This window comes from Myotis davidii, unplaced genomic scaffold (assembly GCF_000327345.1).
Source record: "Myotis davidii unplaced genomic scaffold, ASM32734v1 scaffold580, whole genome shotgun sequence".
Lineage (NCBI taxonomy): Eukaryota > Metazoa > Chordata > Mammalia > Chiroptera > Vespertilionidae > Myotis > Myotis davidii.
Window position 1 is genome coordinate 580,118 of NW_006293313.1, and position 22,993 is coordinate 603,110.

Genomic DNA, 22,993 nt, shown 5'->3' on the forward strand with positions numbered 1-22,993 from the left:
CCCCGGCGAGCCAGGCGGCGCGATCTCCCCGCTGGCAGGCGGCAGGGCTGGGAAGGGGCTTAGCGGGGTGCAGGCCCGGGGAGCCCGCCCTGTTGGGGAGGCAGCGGGTAAAGCCGCGGCGGGGAGGGCAGGAGGGCTTCTTGCAGCGGTGTGTGCGGGTGAGGGGGCAGCAGGGGCACAGGGACCTGGACTCGGCGCCGCCGGTGGCACGGGGTGGTGGGCTCGGGAGGCCTGGCGTGCAGGGTGGGCTGCGCTGGAGCCCGGACGGCCTCCTGAGCTGCCCTGGACCCCCTCTACCTGAAAATGGGCAGGAGACCCTGGCAGAGTCAAACGCCTGATGACTCCTCGGGTGTGAAACCCAGCTCCCGCCCGGCAAGATCCCGCACGAGATGCGCTGGGCAAGCTGGGTTTCCGTGTGGAGCCCGGTGTCACTGTGGGGGAGTTCTCCCTATTGGCGTCAAAACCTTCAGAAAACTCCAGCGCGGTCTCCCTTCCCCATCCTCCCGGACCCGGTAGGAGCGCCCCCAGGAATGTCGCCGGCTGTTATTAACCAAGCCTTAAAGCGTGACTCCCAGTGTGTCCACACGCCCCGAGCCTGTAACAGACCTGACCCCTCGCTCATCCCAGGTGACATGGGACTGGAGATTTCCTCCTTGAGGTCTGCAAGAGCCTAAACTTGGCTGGAAGTTTTAAAATGAGGCTGATCCCTTTCCGTGTCACTATTTGCCAACTGCTATTTTGCCATCAAATTTGGAACTTGTGGAACCAGGTGTTCTGTGACTTTCAAAAAACATAGCCAATGTCAGACTTTCAGAAAACAGACAAAGTAACCAGACCCAGAAACAGCTGGAAGCAAGGCCTGGGCAAAGCAGTGGGAGCCCCCAAAGGGGTAGAGCCGGCCACAGGAAGCCTGCCCTCGCACTCTTCCTCGGTTCAGGCGTGGGCTCCCCGCAGTGTATTTTAGCCAAAATGGAATTGGGACCTAGGTACTTGCAGAGGCAGAGGGCCATGGGGCGTCTGGCCTGGCCTGGCCTGGCCTGTCCCTTGGGAAAGATGGCCAACTCTGAGGCATGAAGACCGTGTGTCCCCAAGGGCTAGGTGCAGAGGCAGGGGATTCCTCCTCAGCGGGTATTGGTGCCGGGGACTGCTCTTGTTGCAGGCACAGGTAGAGTTAATTGTTTGTGTAGACACTTTTAGCTCCAAGAAAATGCACTGTGAATGCACTTTTTAAAGGTCTTACTAGGGAAAATTTAAACGCACGAAGAACAGGGAGAACAGTCTTCCACACGTCCATGTACCTACTTGCCCAGCTTCAGCGATTCTGCCCCCGTTTCCCCATGGCTAATGCTCTGTTCCAAAAGTTATCACCATTCAGAGCCCAGGAGGCTGGACCCACAGCAGAAAACAGAGTGGTGAAGAAAGCGCTGCTTGGAAGAGGGTGGGGCGGGTGTGTCCAGCCCGAAGTGTCAGCGGAAGGCTTGAAAAGCAGGCCCAAGGCTCCTGGCCACAGCAAGCTCAGGGCCCAGGCCGGCAGAGGTGGGCACAGGGTGCTACAGAGCGAGGCTGGGCCAAGGAGGCTGCCTGGGAAGCGCCCTCAACCCCAGGCGAAGGCTGTGCCTGAGGTGGAGGAAGGCGGCCCCGGGGACAGCTCCTGGGATCCAGGCCTCCCACTGCCCAGGCTTTGCTGCCCACATGGCATTTGCTGCTGGCATGAGAACCAGCAAAGAGCAGTGGGCTCAGCTGGGGACTGTGTGTCGGAGGGAAAGGGATGAGAACTGCAGTAACCTGCCTGCTTGATAAGTGTGCACATCTCAGAGAATGGAGTAACAAGGCCCAGTGGGGAGTAGACCCACAAAGGAAACGGAGGGAGGTTCGGAGGCAGGCCAGGGGAGAGGACGTTGAGGAAGGTCCATAGAGTTACGAAAGGAGGTCGCAGAAAGCAGAGCTGAGGTGATGGGGACAAGATCACCTTCACCTGGGGCTGGGAAAGTAGCTGGATACACACACACACACACACACACACACACACACACACACACGGCAGGCCTGGTTTTCCAGAGATGGCGAAAGGCCTATTCTAACCAATAGTTGTTGCTCTTAGAAATAAAGTTCCCTCGCCCTCCTGCCTCATCTCTGGAATGAAGGGTCTGGTAAGTTGGGCGATGGCAAGTGTCCAGGAGGACGCTTGCCCTGGGTTCTCGGCCTCCCTCAGGAGTTGCCCAGGAGGCTGTTGTGGGCTACCTGGCAGCCTGCACTGGCTGGGTCTCCAGTCTGCTGGGACAGTGAATCAGAGACCAGGGGAGTCTCCAGGCAGAGGACTAGAGCTGGGCTCCGAGCCCACCAGTGCCAGAGGCCTCACCGAGGGTCAGGCGCTTCTTGCTTCTTGCAGCCCGCTGGGAGGCCACTGCAGAGTGGGGACTGAAGATAAATAAGCTCCTTCAGAGGGATGGGGAACCTCCTGAGACACCTTTTATTCTTCCGGCCCACATGGAAACAGGTCCTCCCTAAATATTCTTTAGGGCTGAATTGAGTAAAACAGACTCCATTTACGTTCGCAATTTTAGATCATTCATGTTGCAAAATGCTGAATCACAACCTGGGCGAGCCTTGGCAAAGAGCTGCTAAGTATCCTGTCCACAGTGAGGGATTCTGCTGACCTCCTGCACACCCACCCCCTGAAATTCTGTTTCCCTGTTGGTTGAGATTCGCTCGCCTTTCTTTCCTCCACTACGGATTCTCCCAGCCTGTAAATTTCTAAAACTTCTAGGTTCCAATACCTGAAGGGTTTAAAGAAACGGTTCTTTAACACTGTTAGGAATGCAGTGGCGAGTGGGGGAGTGTGAAGTGTGAAGGAGGGGTGGTGTTAGATCAGGGGCGGTCAGGGAAAGGAAAGAGGAACAGGTCATAAAACAGGCAGACTACTCCTAGGAGGACTGTGCATCCCGCTGTCATTTCTTAATCCGAACTTCTGCAAACTCTTAAAAAAAAAAAACACCCTGCCTTCCACGTTCCCAGCCTCTAAATTAGTGAAACCAGATTGTCCTAATAAGACCTTTTGTTGGAAACACATGTAGTCATAAAAAGGTAGACGGAAAGTCAATTAGACACGCGCGCGCACACGCACACACGCACAGGCCGGTGCTAAGTGTGCGCCTGGACGCAGCTGGGGCCCGGCCAGGGCGGATGCAAATACAGCACAGAGGCCCGGGAAATTGATTTGTCACAAAGGGAGAGGTGTAAACGCGGCGCAGAAGAATCCCTCGCCCAATCCCTCCGCCACACACCCGGGGGCCCACCTCCGCCAACTACTCCTCGCGAGATGAAGTCCTAGGGGAGCTTGAACATTCCCCAGGCGCACTGCAGTTGGAATTGCATCAGAATAACAATTTCCCCGGAGTCTCAGCGTTTACAGACTTCTGCGGTGCAAGAAGTTTTCTTATGGGGCACCGTCCTGGGACCTAGAGCCGGTGTGGCACTCTGAATTTGGGCCTCAATTATCTCCACTCAATGGGGAGTCAAGAAAATACATCGTCTTAAGGGTAGCCTGGGAAAAAAATTATAGAGGAGGTAGTGAAATCCAGGATCACGGGAAGGGAGGGTGACCCCAAAGTCCAAAGTCAAGTTCAGAGAAGAGGTGGTGAATCCTGTTTATCTTACACGCAGGGGCAGGGGCTGGATGGCCTCTGTCTGTTAAATTAATTTTGGGGAAACGGACAGTCTGGTGACTTGCACCGCTTTAGAGCCAAGCACCACTTGGAGTTTGCAGTGTCGGGAAGGTGGGGCACAAAGTCCGAGGCGCCAGGCTGCCGATGCTCCCTGCTCCAGATCGCCCAACCCAAAGAAACAGTCACGGCCTCCACGTTCATTTCTCCGCTGAGGCCCTTTCCAAGCCTCTGGAGCGCCTCTCCCGCAGTCCAGGCGCCCGAAGCTCGCCCCGCGGCTCGGCGACCCCAGCCTTCCGGGCGCGCTCAGGTCAGAGCGCGGTGGCGTCAGGCGGGCAGCAGTAGGTCACAAGGGTCCCTGCAGTTTCTTCATCTTCCCAGGGCCTCATTTTCGATTTTACAACCCGAGCGAATAAATCATCTCCAAACCAACAAGGTGCCACCCCCCACCCCACGACACCCCACTCCACGCGAAACGCCCCCCAGCAACTTCAGAAACATCTCTTCCTACCCCACTGGCTCCGAGTTCCTAACGCTGCTCCCGCCAGCAGCCACCTCCCGGATGCCTTTTCACATTTAAATGGCACCAGTGGGTTTCCAACCAGGAGGCCCTCCAAACTATTGGATTCATACTTTAAAAAGACATTGTTTCTTTACAAATTCCTCCCCCACTCCCTGCAGCAGGGAACCCCACCAAAAGCTGACACCCCAGCTCCCGGAAAATCTCCATCACAGAGGCCAGCGGGCGCCGCGGATACCGGGATGCTGCAAGTCTGCTCGGCGAGCGCGCGCGCACGAGGGTCCCTGCCTGCCTCCCGCTAGCACAGTTCGCAAAATACGTATTTCTTTTTTACCCTTTTGGAGAGAGGAGTCAGCAAAAACTTTAGGTGGTACAATTTTAAGAAAGGAAGGAGACAAGGCTTGCGTTCTGCTTTTTTCTTTTCTTTCTTTCTTTTTTTTTTGCAAGGAGTAGAAGAGTGTTTTGGGAAAGAATCTCCTCGGAAGAAAAAGTGAAACTGGGGGGCCAGCATCCTCCAAGTGATTCCTAAATCCACATAACAGGACCCTCGGAGTATTCCTCTGAGCCAGAGAGCAGGCATTCACAGGAACTATTTCATAAGGGGACAACTCCGTGCGGCCTTTTGGTATCCAAACGCTCACCTGAGCGCACACGCTGTCCCTGCAATCACTGGGCTCTCTGTCGAGAATTCTGCGCTTTACTTTGATGCAGGGGCCCGAATCCCACCGCGTAGATGTCCTTTAATCTCCCTTTTCAATAATACTAAGAGGATGCATTCGACAGCATTATTAGAATTTGGATTCTTGTAAAATCGAATCGCTCAGTGAGCAAGCTAACAACACCCAATTAAAAACCAACCGCCTCAAACAGCAAGAATCATATCCACAAAGTGCCACGGCCTCCTTTTCTCTACATAGGCTGTTTCTTATTAAACCAATCAATACAGAGACGCATTGAGGAGACATCTGAGGAGGGACAGTCATCGTGTTGGTGGGGGCGGGGGGCGGTCAGCGTTTGTTTTCCATGTGTAGAAGTCTTTGAGTAAGAAGTCTCCACAACGGTCTTAATCTTAGTGGATCCTTGGTGTCATTTGTCTAATCTTGGAAGGCAGCCCCGCGGAAGTAGTCTTACAGAGAATGGCAGGCTATCTATCGATTTTAGGTTTAAGACTTAAAAAATCACCACGACTCGCTTGTCCTGGAACCACTTTTCTTGATGAAAAAGATATCTGGGAAGCTGATTACAGGGACGATGGCCGCTCCATGGGGATGGGAGGGGAACAACACACAAAGGGTGGTCGGCTAAGGAAATTTTATGAAAGAAAAGAAAGAAAACATGTCAGAACAAATCAATCACACACACATGTGACTTCTCAGAAGAGTCTGAGGACACTCGGACTCTGAAGGATTCTGTTGTTCCTGAAGTTCTCACATATAGGACTCCTTAAAGGTCTTAGTTATGCCCAAAATGCAACCCTGGCTACGGGATGCCCCGGCCCCTTTTCTACACCAAGTAACGAGGGGGCTGTAATTCCCAAGAACCGTGGGGCTTATTTTTTACCAACAGTGATTTCCCCAGACTCAGCTCCAAATGAGAAATAAATTTGTAAAAATGTGTATTCATTCGAATCCGAGTTATGAGAAAGGGCAAGGACAGGTTCTCTGGTTCCTATTGTGTCTCCTTTCCTGGTCTTGTTTGCGAGTGGTTGGAGATTTTCTTAAGAGCTGGCAGCACGGGGAGACTACATGGCGATTCCTAGGCGGGAATAGATATCTCTGGGGCCTGAACAGCAGGCATCTTTGAATCTCACCTTTTGGGGAGTGGGAGTGGGAAGGGAGTAAAATAGGGTGAAGGGAAATTAATTCAGTAACTTAGTGAATTTAACTTTTAAAACACAGCCCATAATATCTTAGATTTTAATGATCTTCATGCTGGGCAGGAAAAGATGCAAGCAGCCCTAGCCCACCTCTGCCCTTGGCCTCCCAGTTCCAAGGGCACTGGGGCATAGCTTTGGGTGGGTGGGATGGCCAGCACGCCTCTCCTTGCCTTCTCCCACCTAAAGGGGGCGAATTTCTCCCAGGCCAGTCTGGGACCTACCCTACCTTCAAAAGCCCTTGGCCTCCTACAGGAAAGAGAGGCATGCTGGAAGACCCCTCTACACAAGTAGCTAATGATGGGAAATATCAATATCGTGAAGACACTCCCGCATAAATAGAAGCTACAGAGACATGGAGATAGCTGGCAGGCAGTCTGCCTTTCTCTTTGGAATGAGGGTGTCAGGATTCCAGGGTGAGCTGGAAGGGGCAGGAGGGGAGTGCAGTAGACCACCTGGGTTTGGTGGGTGCTAGGCCTGGTGCCTGGGCTCCCTGGAGAAGGAGAGGGTTTGTCCCTGAGGAGGGAGGTAGACATTTGTGCATATGAACTCCCAGTGTTTAAAAAAAGTGGGACAGATTTGAGAGATGGAGAGCTGCAGTATTAGTGAGGTGCTGCCACACTTCCACAGAAACCCTCACAGTACCAGGAATCTCAGATAAGGCAGAACACCAGTCGCCCTAGAGATGAACCCTGGGGTTAGGGTAACTCTGTTTCCCTCAAAGGAAGAACAATAGGCTGCCTCAAGTCTTGGGTGTGACAGGTGGGATGTACCAAACCCATCTGCAAATCCCAAATCTTACTCTTGGCCTCCACGGATCCTCCCTTTTGGGGCAAGAGTTTCAAAAGTCCCAAAGGACATAAAAGACTAAAATTCTTAATCCCTCTCTGTAAATCTTGAAAGGTTCTACTTCTCTTCTTACCACTCCTTGACATGGGGGGCCAACAAGACAAAGCATCGCTGGGAGCTGCAAAGCAGCAGGATGAAAATTTTGTCTTCTTAGTGTAGGTGGTGGTTACTACATACCTCCCAAGATAATCTGAGCTTGCGTGCTCACTAGAAACAGAAGCACAAGGCCAGGACGGTAAAGGAAATTGCGTTCCCACAAACATTTGTCTGGGAGTAAAAACACTCACCCCAGTCACTTAATTTCTCATCATTAGTCATGTCATTATATTTTAGAGGACGCCCAGTGCTGGAAGGTGGTGTAGTTATAAATAAGCATAAAAACAGACGGGCGCTCTCCCAGTACTCTAAATACATATGGGGAGGCCAAATGTTTTCAAAGGGGATTCAGATATACAACTTCAAGGCTAAGGGGCCCAAGTCAGTCAAAGTTGGAGCCAGGACATGCTAAGTTTAATCAGCTTGACTCTGGGCAAAGTGAAAGGCCTAGCCAGCATTTCAGATGTACAGGGAGAACCACATTTTCTCAAGTTTCCATTATATTTACCCACACAAATTCCTGCTAGTCTGCAAAGGGTTTGGTAGCATTGGGTAGGACCTGGCAGGTGGTAGGGGACTCGGTGCCCGAGTCTCCCGTCCTTGTCTACTGTCCTCTTCTTTGCATTTTCTGTGCCCCAATTGGTTGTCCAAGACCTCTTTGTTGCAGAGCCATTGGTGCCTGGAGGCCACAGAAGCCCCCTAAAGACTGTTTTTGCAGAGTCCTCAGAAAAGGAGACAGCTGTTGAGCTCAATGACATGTCATGTATCAGGTCTTTTCATGTACTTTTCTGCTCTGGTAATTATTTTACAATAGCCTGGTTAGCAACTTCTAGGGAATTGAGGTTTAGGGACTTGATTACCGTTCAATTTGTTTTCCAGGTAACACACAAATATATGAAGTGGAAAGTACCAAAGGAAATAGGTGTGGAATCAAAACCTTTATATCTGGGCATTGACATATATATCACCATTAATCCAGATTGGGAGGGGGCATTAAATAACTAGGTACATTGTGGCTTTTCTTTCCATTTTTACCAGTGCTATTTCCCTAAATTCTTGTCTGAATTACAGCAGTCATATATCGTTTGGACAGCAGTCAACCTGTTGTCTGTGCTCCATATATGCTCACCTAGTGATAGAATGAGCTCCTATCTTCAGTGGACCCTCTTTCCAATCTGGCCTAAGTTCTAGGCCCTCTTTCCTACCCTTTCCCCTCCATACCCTTTGCCTCCTTGAGCCGCCCATTTCAATAACCATCCCTATATTGACGACTCCCAGGTTATAGCTTCATGGTCCCCTTAGGATTACAGATTCATATAGCAGCTACCTACCTAGGGGACATTTCCATTTAAACATAAAAGTGCTTAGACCTCAAAAACAAGAAAACATGCCACCAAATGAGCTCCCTTTCCCCAATCTGATCCTCTTATAGCTTTCCCCATCTTCCTGCACCACATCATGTGGGCGCAAAACTTAGAAATTTCATTCTTGGCTCCTTCCTTTACACCTCTTACCAAGCCATCCCCTGATCCCAAGTTTACTTTCTGAAATCACTTGAATCCATCTTTTTCCAAGCCTCCAGGATAGCTCACCTGCACTTCTGTACCAGCCTCCTAACCCCCTGCATCCATGCTAGTCCTCCTCTGTGTGCAGGTGGCAAACTGAGCAGATATAATAGGTCCTCAAAGAATATTTGCTGAATGAATGGATGATCAATGATGGTGTGTTCTTTTGCATACTCTTAAAAATCCATGGGTCTCCCCTTCTTTAGAACTCACAACTGCTTTCATTCTTTTCTACAACAAGACCAAATTATTTGTCCTGTTCTTTTTTTTTTTTAAATCACCCTTCATGTTTCCATCCCTGCCCTAGTAACCTGTCCGTCACACATGTGCAGATCTGACTATTTCCCCATTTGCCCCAATATGCTCTTGAGGCTCTAGTCTCCTTTCTGCTTCTCTGACTTCTGATATGAAATGGCCTGGCTCCTTGCCCCTTTTTCAAATTTACCCGAGACCTGTTCCCAACACACTTCTGTGTGACACCCTCCTTGACTACTTCATCTCAGACCAAGCAAACTCCTTTCTCGGTGCTTTCTGTAGAAATATTCAACACCTCAACAAGTATTGCTTAGTTATTTTCTAAATATTTATGATTACTAATTTATCTTGAGAAATTCTTAAGGTTAGAGACTTTTATTGGGGGGGGGGGAGTATGTTCCACAGTGCATATAGAAAAGCTGCAGTAAGCAAATAAATAGAGAATTTTTTGGTATAGTCTGGTTGTGCTGTTTTGCAATCTTGATCTGCAAGTAATTTTTTGAATATAAAAGTAATATCCAAGTGCAATACTACTCATTTTAGGAACTGTATTATTTCACATTTAAAAGTTTAAGTAGGAAAATAATGCCATCTATATTTCAACTGTGGGAGACACAGTTAATAGTTTGGTGCTAAAATATTTCCTTTTGATTTTTACCAATTTTTCTTATTAACACTCTCGATTCCTTATTTTTCTTTAATTGATGGGGGGGAATTTTTAATCCCATTTTCAAAGGTTGTGTTTCCCCCAAATTAAGAAAATACTCAAACATGTAATGGCATTTTTTTCTCTGTTCCTGGTAGAATGATGATCAGGTAGGACAGGAACAGATGCCAGGACGCAGAAGTACGCTTTCACAGAGGAAGGGGCATTTATAAAAATCAAAGACAATGCATTTATCTAGATACGAAAGTCTATAGTACCCTAGCCTTTAGGTAACATGATAATTATGGAGAAAATATAATTTGTTATTAGTTGAGGTTAAAACATCTGCCTGATGAATGCAAATATTTTCTTTAGGGAAGAGTATTAACAAGTGGTATGAAATCATGTAGAAAGAAATTTTAAATGATGAATTAGATGTTGTAATAATTCATCTTTCTCCTCATGAGAAAGGGGGAACAGAGAGCGTAATCATCATTTTTGAGGATTAAAAAACCACACTTGCCTAATCAAAATTCAAAAAAAAATGGTCCCCTCTGCCTGTTTCTAAGGGAAGAAATGAGAACCACCCAGTGAGCGCTTTGCCTATACCCAGATGTGCCGCTCAGCGCTCTAATCCTCAAGTTCGAGGGAAGACCACGGGGTGAATCCTCAACACATTTTAGAAATAAAACGTAATTTAGTTCATTAATCACAAAAGCTGAAATCTGCAGTTTTGCTAGACACATTTTAAAGGCTGACTCCCTTCTGGCGAGAGAAAGAATTATCTCCCTTCGAGTTTGACTGCTCCGCGTCTGTTCTCAGCGTCGTCCCTCGGGGAAGGAGATTTTCCCGGGTTTGGTTATTTTAACTCACAATATATGGAGTGCTATGTACATGTATGTCTTCCTTCCCTTTTCCTTCACTCCAACATTCTTCTTTCCCAAGGCGGTGAGAATATCTGTTGTCTGTGCTGTTTGTGGGGGAGGAGTGTTTTTGTTTTTGTTTTCTTTTGGAGATTCCGGGCTACCTTGAACAGCCAGGAAATGCCAGCGGTGTTTGGGTGGGCCTTTAAGGACAATCATTTTAGCTGAATTCATATGCTCACTGCTGGTTTCTTTCATTCTCTCCCCGGATTTGTTTTAATAAATCGATGCATTACTTTGTCTGAAAGGGTTAATAATAATAATAGGAAAGACAAAGTGAGATTAAATATGAAATTGCTTCACAAAATCTAAGGACATCTACAGATGGCGATTACGTTTTAAAAGGCCAATTCTAAAAAGTGGCAGAGATGGCAGGATTCTTGACAGATAGGAAGTCTGTGGCCGATAGGTGACTTGCATCTGTCTCTCCTGACCCCACTGTAACTCTTTTTATTATATCCCACCATCTTGGACGTCAGCTCAGTTCTATGAGATGCCTTATAGTCAGTGAAACAATACAGAGTTAAGAAGAGAGAGACCAGCCTGTCACTTCACAACACATGGCCGTGCTACACAATCTCCTTTTATGCCTCTTGCTCCTATTGTTGGTTATAAAGTGGGCATGTCACTGCTCTGTCTAGCTTCCTCATGGGCATGGAGGAGGCCAAAAAGATAGTGCATCTGTGAAAATATTTGAGAAATGAAGGACTGAATTTGTGTATGTTATCCTACCATAGGAACCAAATGAAGATTTTTCTAAATTATGTTATCATATAAAGATCAAAACCCAAGAATACAATTTAATAAATATAAACCCAGACCTCAAAAGGCAAGAATCTTTAGATTTAAGGACATCAGGATTTTCAAAGCCCTGCACTTTCTATTCAGAGAATCCTGTGTGAATTCATGGTTGCACAATACACAGTAGACCCCCTTATCTCCTGTTTCACTTTTTAGTTTCAGTTCACCATGGTCAACTGTGGTCCAAAAATGTTAAATGGAAAATTCCAGAAATAAACGATTCTCATATATTTTAAATCGCATGCCATTCTGAGTAGTGGGGTGACATCTCACTGGTCGTGCTCTGTGCCCCTGGGACGTGATCATCCCTTTATCCAGCATCCATCCACACTGCTGATGTTACTGTGAGTCACCTAGCAGCTTTCCAAGTGGTCAGACCCACTGCCTTGGTATTGCAGCACTGGTGTTCAAGTCTCCCTTATTTCACTTACTAATGGCCCACAAGCACAGGAGTAGTGATGCTGGCTATTTGCATATGCCAACCAGAAGCTAGGAAGTGCTTCCTTTAAGTGAAAAGGAATGTATGTGTAGGGGAAAACATAGTTTATATAGGGGTCAGAACTATCCATGGTTTCAGGCATTCACTGGGGGTCTTGGGACATATCCCCTATGGATAACCGGTGAGGGGGGGGGGTGTATACTGTACTTGCTGGTTGAATTTGTTTGGAATAATGAGATAATGTAAATAAAGACCTCAATACTCTACTTTTCTTCCCATTGAAGGCATCAGCTAGATGCTTTCCCCTTTCCTGCCCCCACTGCCACAACACCTCTGACAACAATCAGTTATTCCAGGCTCAGATACATATTCAATGTGACTTCCCAACCAATGTTTAATACCACTTCATGTCACTAAAATTGGAAATATTCCCCTACTCCAAAAGTCACACTCTTATAGCATGTCACCCACGGAGTGACTCGGTAGACATCCATTTTTGATCTACAGTTAGAAACTGATGCCTTGTGATTTTTTCGTGACGCTCCTAAGGCCACACAGAAGTGCCCAGGCAGAGCCAGGAGTCTGGCCCAGGAGTTCCTGGCGATGGTCCTCTCTTTCAGTTCCCCCTTCCCCTCTTGAGCATGAAAGTGATGCACATCTTTTTAAACTTCGAGATGGCACCAACCTTTCATATTTCCATTTGTTTCGCCCATCACCATGGACTTTGTAGTGACTGAAGATAAATGCCCTCCCCCAATTTAGTCACTGAATTTAGTGGAGGATATATGGCCCGTGCTTAGGACACCAGGTATCGAGACTTCTAATCCCACACCTACCACAGCCAGCAAGTTTCCAGGAGACCAACCATGTTCAATTTCCTCCATAAGTAGAATGTCTCTAACATAGCCCTGTCTTACCACTCCTCTGAGATTTTTGTGTGGTTTACTTAAATTTTTGTACATGAATAATACTCACCATGTTAACTGTGATTATACATAGAGTTGCCATTGTTTTGCCAACTTAGATTTCCTAACCAGTTGAGTAAGATAAACATTCTGTCCTCAGCCTGACATGTGACCTGCTTTCATATGGATGGCTTTGAAATCTGATAAACCTGGGAGACATACAGACTGCATTTCTATATCATGAAGCATCTAGGACTCTTTATTATTATTTTGTCAAGCAATTAACAATTAAATCTCCCTGGTGTTCTTCGGTAGTACGTCAGCATGCCTAACACTTGTGGTACATGTGAAGGAAATGGATCACCATGGGTGGAACAGTTAGACGCCGGTTTATTGCACAACTAGTGTGCCTGTGTCTAGAGAAGCAGTTTACCATGTGTTTTGTGTGCCTTATGTAAGAGAAAGTCAGGTTGTCTCTTAAACATGATCCGTGGATATTAGAAACCAGGAGCACAGCTCTGTTGGGAAGATGAATTCTGACGTATGGGAAAGTGTATGCTTGCTAAAAATGCTGTCTGTGTTTTAGGGGATTCTGTAGAGCAGGGGTCCTCAAACTACGGCCCGCGGGCCACAGGCGGCCCGCCGAAAACATTTATCCGGCCCGCCGGGTGTTTTTGCCGCCGCTGCCTGTTGCTTAGCAGCTGACTAGTTTTTTTTTAAACTATAGTCCGGCCCTCCAACGGTCTGAGGGATGGTCAACTGGCCCCCTGTTTAAAAAGTTTGAGGACCCCTGCTGTAGAGGGGTTCTAAATTGGGGGCATAGACTCTTCATGAGAGAGCATGGCGTCCTTCCTCATCTAGGAAAACGTTCCCTTGACCTTTATTGCCTTCATTTCTTTCTATGTCTCTCCTACATGCGGTTCATGTCTAACTATTGAGAAACAATGGATAAAAGAAATGACAGATAAGCTGACTCTTTCTCTGATGTGCCTACAATCTGATCTTATATATCTTAAAGCGTGATGCCTCGTTCCCCTGCAGATTCCAGGGCCCGGCCCATACCCAGCAAATCGGAATCTCCTAAACCACGTGCATTTAAAATATCCCCGATGATTTTTATATACTGAAAAGTTTGAAAACATTCTCTTCGACCATGTTCTCACATAGCAATTGGTACTGAAGGATGCATTTCCTCATGCCCTTCACTGTGCCTCCTGCGGCCCATTGTCTGCCCCTGCAAGTGTTCGTCTTTTCTCTTCCACCAGACACATAAGGTTGTGAGGACAAGGGCAAAGAGGCAGACATTTGATACTTCAGAGCACTCATCCTGGTGCTTTTAATACTGCACTTACTAGGTGCCGGGCCCTGTTTTAAGTTTTCCACATAAAACAAAGAAAAGAGGATGGAGGCAATGATTGGGGACCGTAAAAATCCTATGGCTAATTTTAGGTAATCATTATCTCAGCTCTTATTCTAGAAGAAAAAGCCCGCATCAACTAAGGGGCAATCATCACACAGGTACGAATATTTGCAATTGACCTTCAGTTTTAAGTAAGCTTTCAGATGAAAGTGCGCCATATTTAGGGAGTTAAAGTTCAGTATTTGGTATCGTCTTTTTTTAACAGAGTCCTTCCTTCCTTTCTGATGGCTGATAAAGCATTTTTTCTTATATGTCCGCAATTTGGTTGATTTCTCTCCTATGTGGTCTGAGAAAGCCACGTTCCCCTAACCTAACCTTTCCAAGTTGGCCATGTTTAAAGGCACATTTATTCCATGAGAGGGGTACCAGGCTTGGCTCACACTAACGTTCCACCGAAAATATCTCCTTTTAAGGTATGTTCCAGGGCTTTTGTCCTAAATGGATTTTCTATGAAATATCAGGCTTTGGTGTGTGTTTCTTTGAATGAAGTACATGCAATTCCTAGATTGCTGTCCAAAGAGTGCGTGGGTCTCTTCAATGACAGACTACGTAACTAATTAGAATGGAACTTAATGTAAGGAAGCAGGGAGATGGTGATTTTGGAAAGCCCCGAGGGGGAGAACGAGAAAGGAGGGCCCTCGCAGAGATGAGAGGCACCAAACCCATGGGGAAAGGCTGCCCTGGGGCCACCTCTGTGGCAGAGACCACTGTGGAGTTACAGGCCCCCAGGTCCTCCTGGGGTCCTTCTGTGACGTGATCTTCGCTTGGGTGGTTTATGACATCATGGGAACCCCCTTGGTGGAATTACAACTGCAAAATTCCCAGATATCTGTTGTTTATTTTGTATTTCATCATTCGTGGAGCGCACTGGCAGCGTACCCAGGGGAGCTTTGTGGGTTATGCTCCTGCAAATCCTGTTGTTGCAAAATTGAGTACATCAGAAGTAATTCACCAAGTGTCATAACATCCCTGCAGATGCTGGCCTTGGTGGTTGGTGATGGTGGGGCAACAGTTATCAAAGACAGCAGGGCTTCCTAGTTTTAATACAGTGTTCTGAGTACTAAGCATAATGCTTCCATAGAAAGATCATTCCCCGTGTGGTTTTGACTTCTGTAATGTGACTGTGAACGTGTGGTTCTATTCCTGTTAACCCAGAAGAATGCCTAAATTATATCAGATAACAAAGAAGGTTTCTGGGTTAGCAAAGGGAACCAATATTGGTTTCTATATAATTTTTTGTGTTTGGCCCTGAAGCTCAGAGATGACCCTACTTATCTAGTGCCCTTGGGTCTTTCAATGGGGAAAGAGCAAAAGAAAGAAATTCCGATGTATGGAGCACCTGTTCTGCCCAGGTAGTGTGCTGGGTGATTTATACTACCTATGTTCTTTAAATGTTCACAGTAATACTCAGTGGTGGGTACTATGCCCCCTGCCCCATTTACAAATTGGGCTTTGAGATTCAGAGGAGGCTTAGCAACTTGCCTGAAGCCTCAAAGTTATTCCTGACAAAACTAGAAGTTGTCTTCACTACGCTGTTACCCCATATTCCATTATCCTCTCATTTAACCTCTAGTGGCTAGAAAATTGGAAGGAGGTGATTGAATTAAATGGCCTTTCTGTGATGCTTATTCTGTGGAACATGGAACTCCTGCAACTGTAGTATTGGGATTGCAAATGAAAAGAATGCAAATAATCCTTCAGAAAATTATACCTTTGCCAAGAAAAGCCCTGATGGCACTGGGTACTTCAGTGATGGCTAAGCAGCAAAATTGAGGTTAATTATGGGGTTCAGTGAACTTGAATGAAAGAGTGAGTTGGAAGGTAGTCCTAGAGCAGAAACTAGGTAAGCCAGAAAGCTTTCCTGAAGATCAGCAGTTAATGCTGATTATGGCTCTGGCCTTGAACATGTCACCCCGCCCCCCCCTACTCAATAGTCCTATGAAATTGGAAAAACAGCAACATGTTTTTGACAAGTCGGTTGAAGATTCAACCAGATAGTCTGATTTGGTTGTCTGGAAATTAATTTTTCCAAATGCGAAGTTATAAAGGTGATTAGGTTCCCAGGAAGCCTCCAAAAGACAAGTCAACATATGATACAGAAGGACTCTCGTGACAATGGAAGCAGCCAGAGTGTTGACTCCTAGAAGCGGCTCAATCGTGAGGGATTTCTTTTCCTCTTTATTGGTATAGGACAGTGATGGCGAACCTATGACACACATGTCAGAGGTGACACGCGACCTTATTTTTTTGGTTGATTTTTCTCTGTTAAATGGCATTTAAATATGTAAAATAAATAATATAAATTTTTGTTTTACTATGGTTGCAAAGATCAAAAAATTTCTATATGTGACACAGCACCAGAGTTAAGTTAGGGTTTTTCAAAATGCTGACACGCCGCGCTCAAAAGGTTCGCCATCACTGGTATAAGACCTGTGCTGGGAAAAATTTAGAACTAGATGAACTTAATCTCTGGGTAACCTTCTTCCACACCCATCCAGGGCCACCAATGTCTGAAGCCACCCCTCCTCCCATATGCTCTCATGTCACCCTTTATGTCGTGATCATGTTGCATGGTTTCTTAAAGACGCCACTAAGGTTTGGGTGCCTTGAGCATCCCACGCAGCCCTCTTCCTAGAGGTCCCAGGGAGGAAGATAAACACTTAGAACAACAGCTGAATGGAAAACAATGTACTGACTTGTCATCATTGGGACGAACATTCAATAAGTCCTGGGCACCCGAAGGCCCCATTTTCTGGGATTTGCTGATAGAACACAGTTGGAAACTTTGGTTTACGTCTGTTATGATCACAGGACAGACTCATATACCATTCCCTTTCTCTCGCCCATTCGCTCATCTGTCTGACAAATACAGACTGGGTCCTGCGCTTCTGTGAAAAACACAAACTGCTTTTTCTCATAAACCATACATTCTCCTGGGACAGAGAGGCCCTAAACAAGAAAACATACAAGCAACTAAGTAAATAATTCTATTGTAAATAATGACGAGTTCCATAAAAGAAATGAAATGGGCTTATTTGAGCAGGGATAGGAATGAAAAGGAGATCAGGGTGAAGAGCCTCTCAGGCAGCAGCATGAACAGCACGTGCAAAGGCCCTGAGGCAGGAACAAACTTGATATGTCCAGGAAAGAAGGTCTGTGTGACTGGAAGGTAGCAAGGGATGGCAGTTTGGAAGATGAGTTCAGAGAGATACGGAGAGGTCAGGTGATGGGGACCATGTAGGAAACAGTGAGGAGCTGGGCTTATATTCTCAGCATGACAGCAGTGGACAGGAGCCCACTGCACTGGTAGGTGCCTGGAGGACTGACCCCGGACACTTACTTTTCTTAGCCTCATCGTTTCTTTGTTTCAGCACCCAGGTTTTCGCTCAAACTTGCAGCTGTTCCCTGGCTGGGTCCCTAGAAGCAGCTGCCAAAGGAGGAGTCGGGTGGATGTAGTAGGGTGTGAAATGGAAGCAATTCTGCCTTGAGTTTGTTATTTGAAGATAGAGCCTGTAATTCAGGTACTGCCTATAATTTGCCCAGAAAGGAAGGGTTCTGTTTTAAGTTCTGCAAAAGTGGCCTCTTTGTAATTTAGCAAAACATCGGAAGGCAGCTTTGCTAACGACTACAATTCAGCTCTGTGCGGACTTGACTTGGGTAACGGAAAGGCCTCGAAAAGTGATTTGGGTATTTCCTAGGTCACAGTGCCTCCCCATATGTGTGTCTTCAGGACACAGCTAAAGGATCTTCTCTCCAAACAATGGAACAGTCATCATACCTCATGAGCTGAAATCAGAACATTTTACCTACACGGATCATTGGATTAACAAATATTGTGATCAGCATGTGCCAAACATTGTGAAGGACGGGCTCTTGCCAAAAGAGCCAATCACCGAAGTGGGGAGATGAATACCAGCCCTCACATAGCTCACCATCAGTGTAATTTTAACATGTCCAATCCTGACATCATCGACCCTCCAAACCAGTCATTCAACGGTACCTCAAGCTACTGGGTGGAACCAGCTCAAAATTGTAACAGCGACCCCCAATCCCTCCCGTCTTTCATTCTGCACCCCTGCTTCTAGGGCATGTTGTCTCATAGGGGCTTGGCCCTTCCCTGTACTTTCTTACAGATGGAACTTTTGATTCCAGGCTTTTGCAAGAATTCCTAACCTGTTAGAAACCACTAGCTGGAAAACTATCAGAAGAAACTCTGAAAAGATACCTCTTGCTTTTAAAGAAGATTTCGAACCCCCAATTCTTGACGCCTGCAGCACTATGAGAGTTAAGAAATTCCTTCCTAGCTCATCTTTCTCAGCAGTCTAAATACTCCAACGTTTTTCATATTTCAAGTAATTTGGCAAATGATAGGTTAGAGTCAGCATAAGCGTATAATTATGCAATTGATTATGCAGATCATGCAGAAAGTTTCAGTATTCGACAGGAAAAATTGGACTTCATATAAAATGAATCTTGGAACAAGATGACAGTCCCCTGACTTCCAGACTCCAACGCGGAGACAATCAGCGTCTTAATTTCATAGCATAGGGAATTTATTCGGTATTTTCTCCTGAAATATTGGCTTTACCACAGAACTTTACTTGAGGTTTTATTAGGCTTACCTCTTCTTCTGAGCTTCTTCCAAAGTCTTCGTGAAGAATCTGAAAAGCAGAGCAGAGGAAATTGGGTCAGGATACACCAGTTTACACTGACTGTGGCTGGAACCACCAGCCCAGCACATGTCCTGATGCCGGGGACTGAGGGGTGGTGTAGGTAAGGCCGGTCATGGTCGGCTTGGACTTGGGAAGTCCTGTGCAAGGGCGATTCACATCTGGACCAGCAGTGGACTAGGGCACAGCTCAGCAGCCCTCAGCAGGCGGACTCCAAGCCAGGGGAGCTGTGAAGGTGGCCTGCGAGACCTGTAGAGGGAAGGGGATTTGGGAATTACAGTGCTTGGACCCAGATGAGGAAGTTTAGAAAATTCTTGCTTTCATGGGTGGAGAATAAAAGAATGTGGAATCAGAAAATCATAGATTTGCTTTCTGCCTGCTTGTCTGCCTATGTGTACCACGCTGGGCCTCTGTTACCTGTCCGTAAAGTTTAACCATGGAGGCTGGAGGGGGCACAGTATGGAAAATGGATGTGTATGGTTTGAGGCTGGATCACCACAACTGTAAACCTCTACAAGAGGGTAATAAAATAGTGGGGATTTGGAGGGTGGAGTTTCATACTGAGCAGGAATACACGAGTAAAAACTTTGGGGAAGAGGCCGCATTTGAACGAGACCTGAACTTTTTTTTTTTTTTTTTTTTTTTTTACAAATCAGAATAGTGTGAGTTAATAACAATACAAACAGTAAGCCAGCAAATGTCAAATGTACCTGCTCAATCCCATAAGAGCCCTTCCCAGCAGGAGGGGAGGCCTGTGAGTTTCCTTGGCCGGAGTTGCTTCACTGGGTTACAGTTAAAAACGCAGACCTCCGCCTCCAGGCTGTCCATCTGGCACCTTTCACCAGCGTTAAATCCACTTAAAAATGATTTGAAACAACATGACGTATTAAAAAAAGAAAAAAAAATACCCGGTCGATTTTTAGTCAAGGGTACAAAAAACAAGTTGCTGTTTGTGTTCCAGGCATTTTTTTTAAAATATGGTATGGTGAGTGGAGAATGGCAGCTTGGAAAAAAATGCTGGCTTAGAGGACCAGGAGGACGAAAGCAGGCTGCTCTGTGTTTTATAACCAGCTTTTCTTTAAAAAGGGCCATGGTGGGGGACTGGTGGCGGGTGGCAGTGCGGGGGTGGGCAGGGGGTGGGGAGGAGGTGGAGGGAGCAGAAGGGGAAGGAAGAGAAGCGGGCAAGAGAATTTCTCATTCAAACAATCCCATGGTTTTCAGCAAGGTCAAATGTCTGAGAGTTTTGTGGTGCCTTGGGGAGGGGACTAAGGAAAATAAAACTTTTCAAGGTCAGCAATGTCTGACACTCATTCAGATTCTAGCCTTAGGGGGGTAGCTGTGTGATGAGAACAGAGGAAGAGGTGGCATGGGTAGATGACATTTAACATCGGTAGGGGACGGCGGCGGCGGCAGCTCGCTCAGTCCACTCCGGGGAGACATGTCCAGGACACACAGTCGCCTCCTAATTGCCTGCACATGGAGTTCCCACGTGGTGGATTCTTTTAAAATCTGTCTCTCTCACTCGCACACTCGAGTCCCTTCACTTCATTATCAGAGGGACCCCCCTGGAAAGTAAGCCCAGCTGAAGCACGTGAGAAATGTCTGTCTCCTGGCTACATGGAAACAGGGAAGTGGTAGCATATTTCCCAAGCAGAGATGCAGAAGGCTTTCTGACTACCTTGTGTTTTGGGGGATGGAACTAACACTGCTCGAGTGCCTTGTAAACGGTTATGGCTTGCTTCTCCCCATTAGTCAGAAAAATCAGGAATTGGTTGGACCTTTCCCCATCCCCACCCCCAGTGCAAGCCATATAAGTTTTCTTATTTACAGTAGCTTCTTCTCAGAGTAACACAGAGTTACACAAAAAACATTTCTATGACATGGAGGGTTTTTCCTTTTTTTTTTTTTTATAAAGGTCACCTCGATCATTTAGAATAGTGTAAGGAGCAGCACAGGCGCTAAATAGGCCAATTTGAAATGCCAAATGCAAAAAGCTGGTTTTAAGTAATGGGAAAAGTTTGGCGTAGGATATTTCCCGTCTGTGGAAGTCACATTCGGTGAGTGAGTCCTTTGGAGGTACTGGGTGGGACTACAGACTTCCCTCCCGCGTCTCTCAAAGGAAAGTTCTTTGGATGCCCAGGGTTACCCCATGACTTGGGTGAATTCTTTCCTTTCTTGGCTGTTCTAAGCCAACATTAGAAGAGTTTTGCTCTGAGACAGCAGCAGAAACCAGGGACTGAGAATTCAGACTTGGCATCGCCGCCCCTTCCCTCACTTGCTTGTCCTGTGGAAAGCCTCACCCTCCTTCTCTCAAAAAATGAAGGTCACACCACCACCCACCTAGGGTTGTCGTGAGCGTTCAATGAGATAATGTGTCCAACATGGTTGGCCCTGGGCCTGGCATGTAGCAAATACCAAATGGAAGTTATTTTTTAATAAGTACTTGATCCTTTTTTTTACAATGGACCAGACACCGTGGAGTCCTTTATCACTCAGCCATAAAAACTGTGTGGCTGTGTCCTTGAAATATTTGTAAGCATCTGGAAACGATTTAGTCTGAGGACACTTTAGGTAACTAAAGGGACTCATTCTTAAAATGAATATATAGTCTCAGGAGACTCTGGGGTCAAAGAGCAAGTGACCAAATACTTCTACTCAATCCAGAAAGCTTTGTGGTGAGAGAATGGGAAAAAACAAAGAGGGGAAAAGAGAAGGAGCAAGACAGAAATAAATGATTTTGCCTAAAGCTGAAGTGTATATTGTTTGAGAAGCAACATGTTGCTTACTCTTTGCTTTAGTAGTCAAAGCCTCTAGGCTCTACATACATTGATTTGTAGAATGACCTCTAGATCCATTGCGATACCTCTCTAAAAATTAATTATAGTTATTGGTGTTAAATGTATGAACCTAGAGATCTTGGGGGAGATAAAACCTACAAGCCCCTATTGACTTTGGACCCAGAGAGCAGTGTAAATTAAGAATTAAAGGGAACAATAAACGTCAAAGTAAAATGTGGGCCAGAAAAACGTTATGTTACCTGGTGCTGGGAGATATCTCTGGAATCGGGCTATACTTGGGGCAAATTTAAGGTGTCTGTTTTTTTTTTCTTCTATTTTTCTTGAAAACTGCTTTTATTTCACTGATCCATGTGAAAGAGCAATCGGATTTTTAAATTTGATCTTCAAGATAATATGAAGTCAGGTATGTTTCAAAGGTTTCCAACTTTAGCTCTTCAAAATGAATGTCAGAGTCTTGCTCAGCGTTATCCAGACTTTAAAAAATGTATTTGCTAGTAAAATTTTATTTAAAAAAAAAATCTGGTACCCTTATTTATTTAGCCTAGTCAGTTCATTTTAAGAAACCTCCTACCATTTTCTGACTGTATTGTTTCATAAAAGAAAGGACAGTAGAACACCAAGATAATATAATGACTATAATCTCAAATTAAGCCAATGGGTGCATTTAACTTATGAAAACCTCATTGTGTTGTACTTATCCTCCCCCGCCCATTTTATTTTGGAACCCTGAAAACTCTCTGTTTTGAGGACTATTGACTGGGAATCTCTGATTGAGGTGTTATTGTTTTGTTTTGCCTCCTATAGCTTCACTGTATAATTGCTGATTTTATTATTCAAACTATTCTGATGATTTTGTGGTGACTCAAGTTCAAGCAAAATCCATATTATTCTTTAGCTTTGCATCTTTGGGTTCTTAGTTGTGTGACAATGAAATTATCATCAGTGCACATTTAAAATCGGACGAATTATAATCTGAGGTAAATGTAGTCATTTGAAAGCTTTTTTTTTTATGGATTGATATTAATTTAGGGTAAGTCTAAAGCTCTTAGAACACAGGAGGAGCTCATTAAAGAGCAGAATGAATGAATGATGCTATTCCTGGCTATCCGAGGCTAAAGGGTACTGCAGACTGATATAATTGAAACTTTCAGTATATGGTTCCAGGGTTCTGATATTTATTGTTTTAAGCAGGTGAGGGGATTAAGAAGTATGAATTGGCAGCTATGTAACAGTCATGGGGATGTACAGTACAGCATAGGGAACATAGTCAATATTGTGATATGTATGGTGCCAGGTGGGTACTAGACTTATTGATCACTTCATAAAATATAGAAATGTCTAATCACTCTGTGGTACACCTGAAATGAATAAAATATCGTATGTCAACTGTAATTGAAAATTTTTAAAAAATAAAGAAAAAAATAATTTCCACTTATTAGGTATTTTTCTTGCTTTTAGACACCAGGTGGCGATATGGGGTGAGGTGTGGGGAGCTTGGGGCACTGAGGTTGGATCCTGTCCTAGCAAAAGAGGAAGCATGTGGAGAGCTGGAGAGCAAAGTGATCAGATTT

At 45.7% G+C, this 22,993-nt stretch overlaps 1 protein-coding gene across 1 annotated transcript in view; it reads left to right on the forward strand.

Annotated features, from left to right (window-relative positions):
• The window catches only part of PRRX1 (paired related homeobox 1), a 66,160-nt gene that overhangs the window by 526 nt on the left and 42,641 nt on the right, over positions 1 to 22,993 (forward strand). Inside the window, exon 2 of the mRNA XM_006767030.2 lies at positions 363 to 627. Within this exon, the coding sequence (XP_006767093.1) occupies positions 363 to 627 (265 nt within the window). The remainder of the gene's footprint in view (positions 1 to 362; positions 628 to 22,993) is intronic.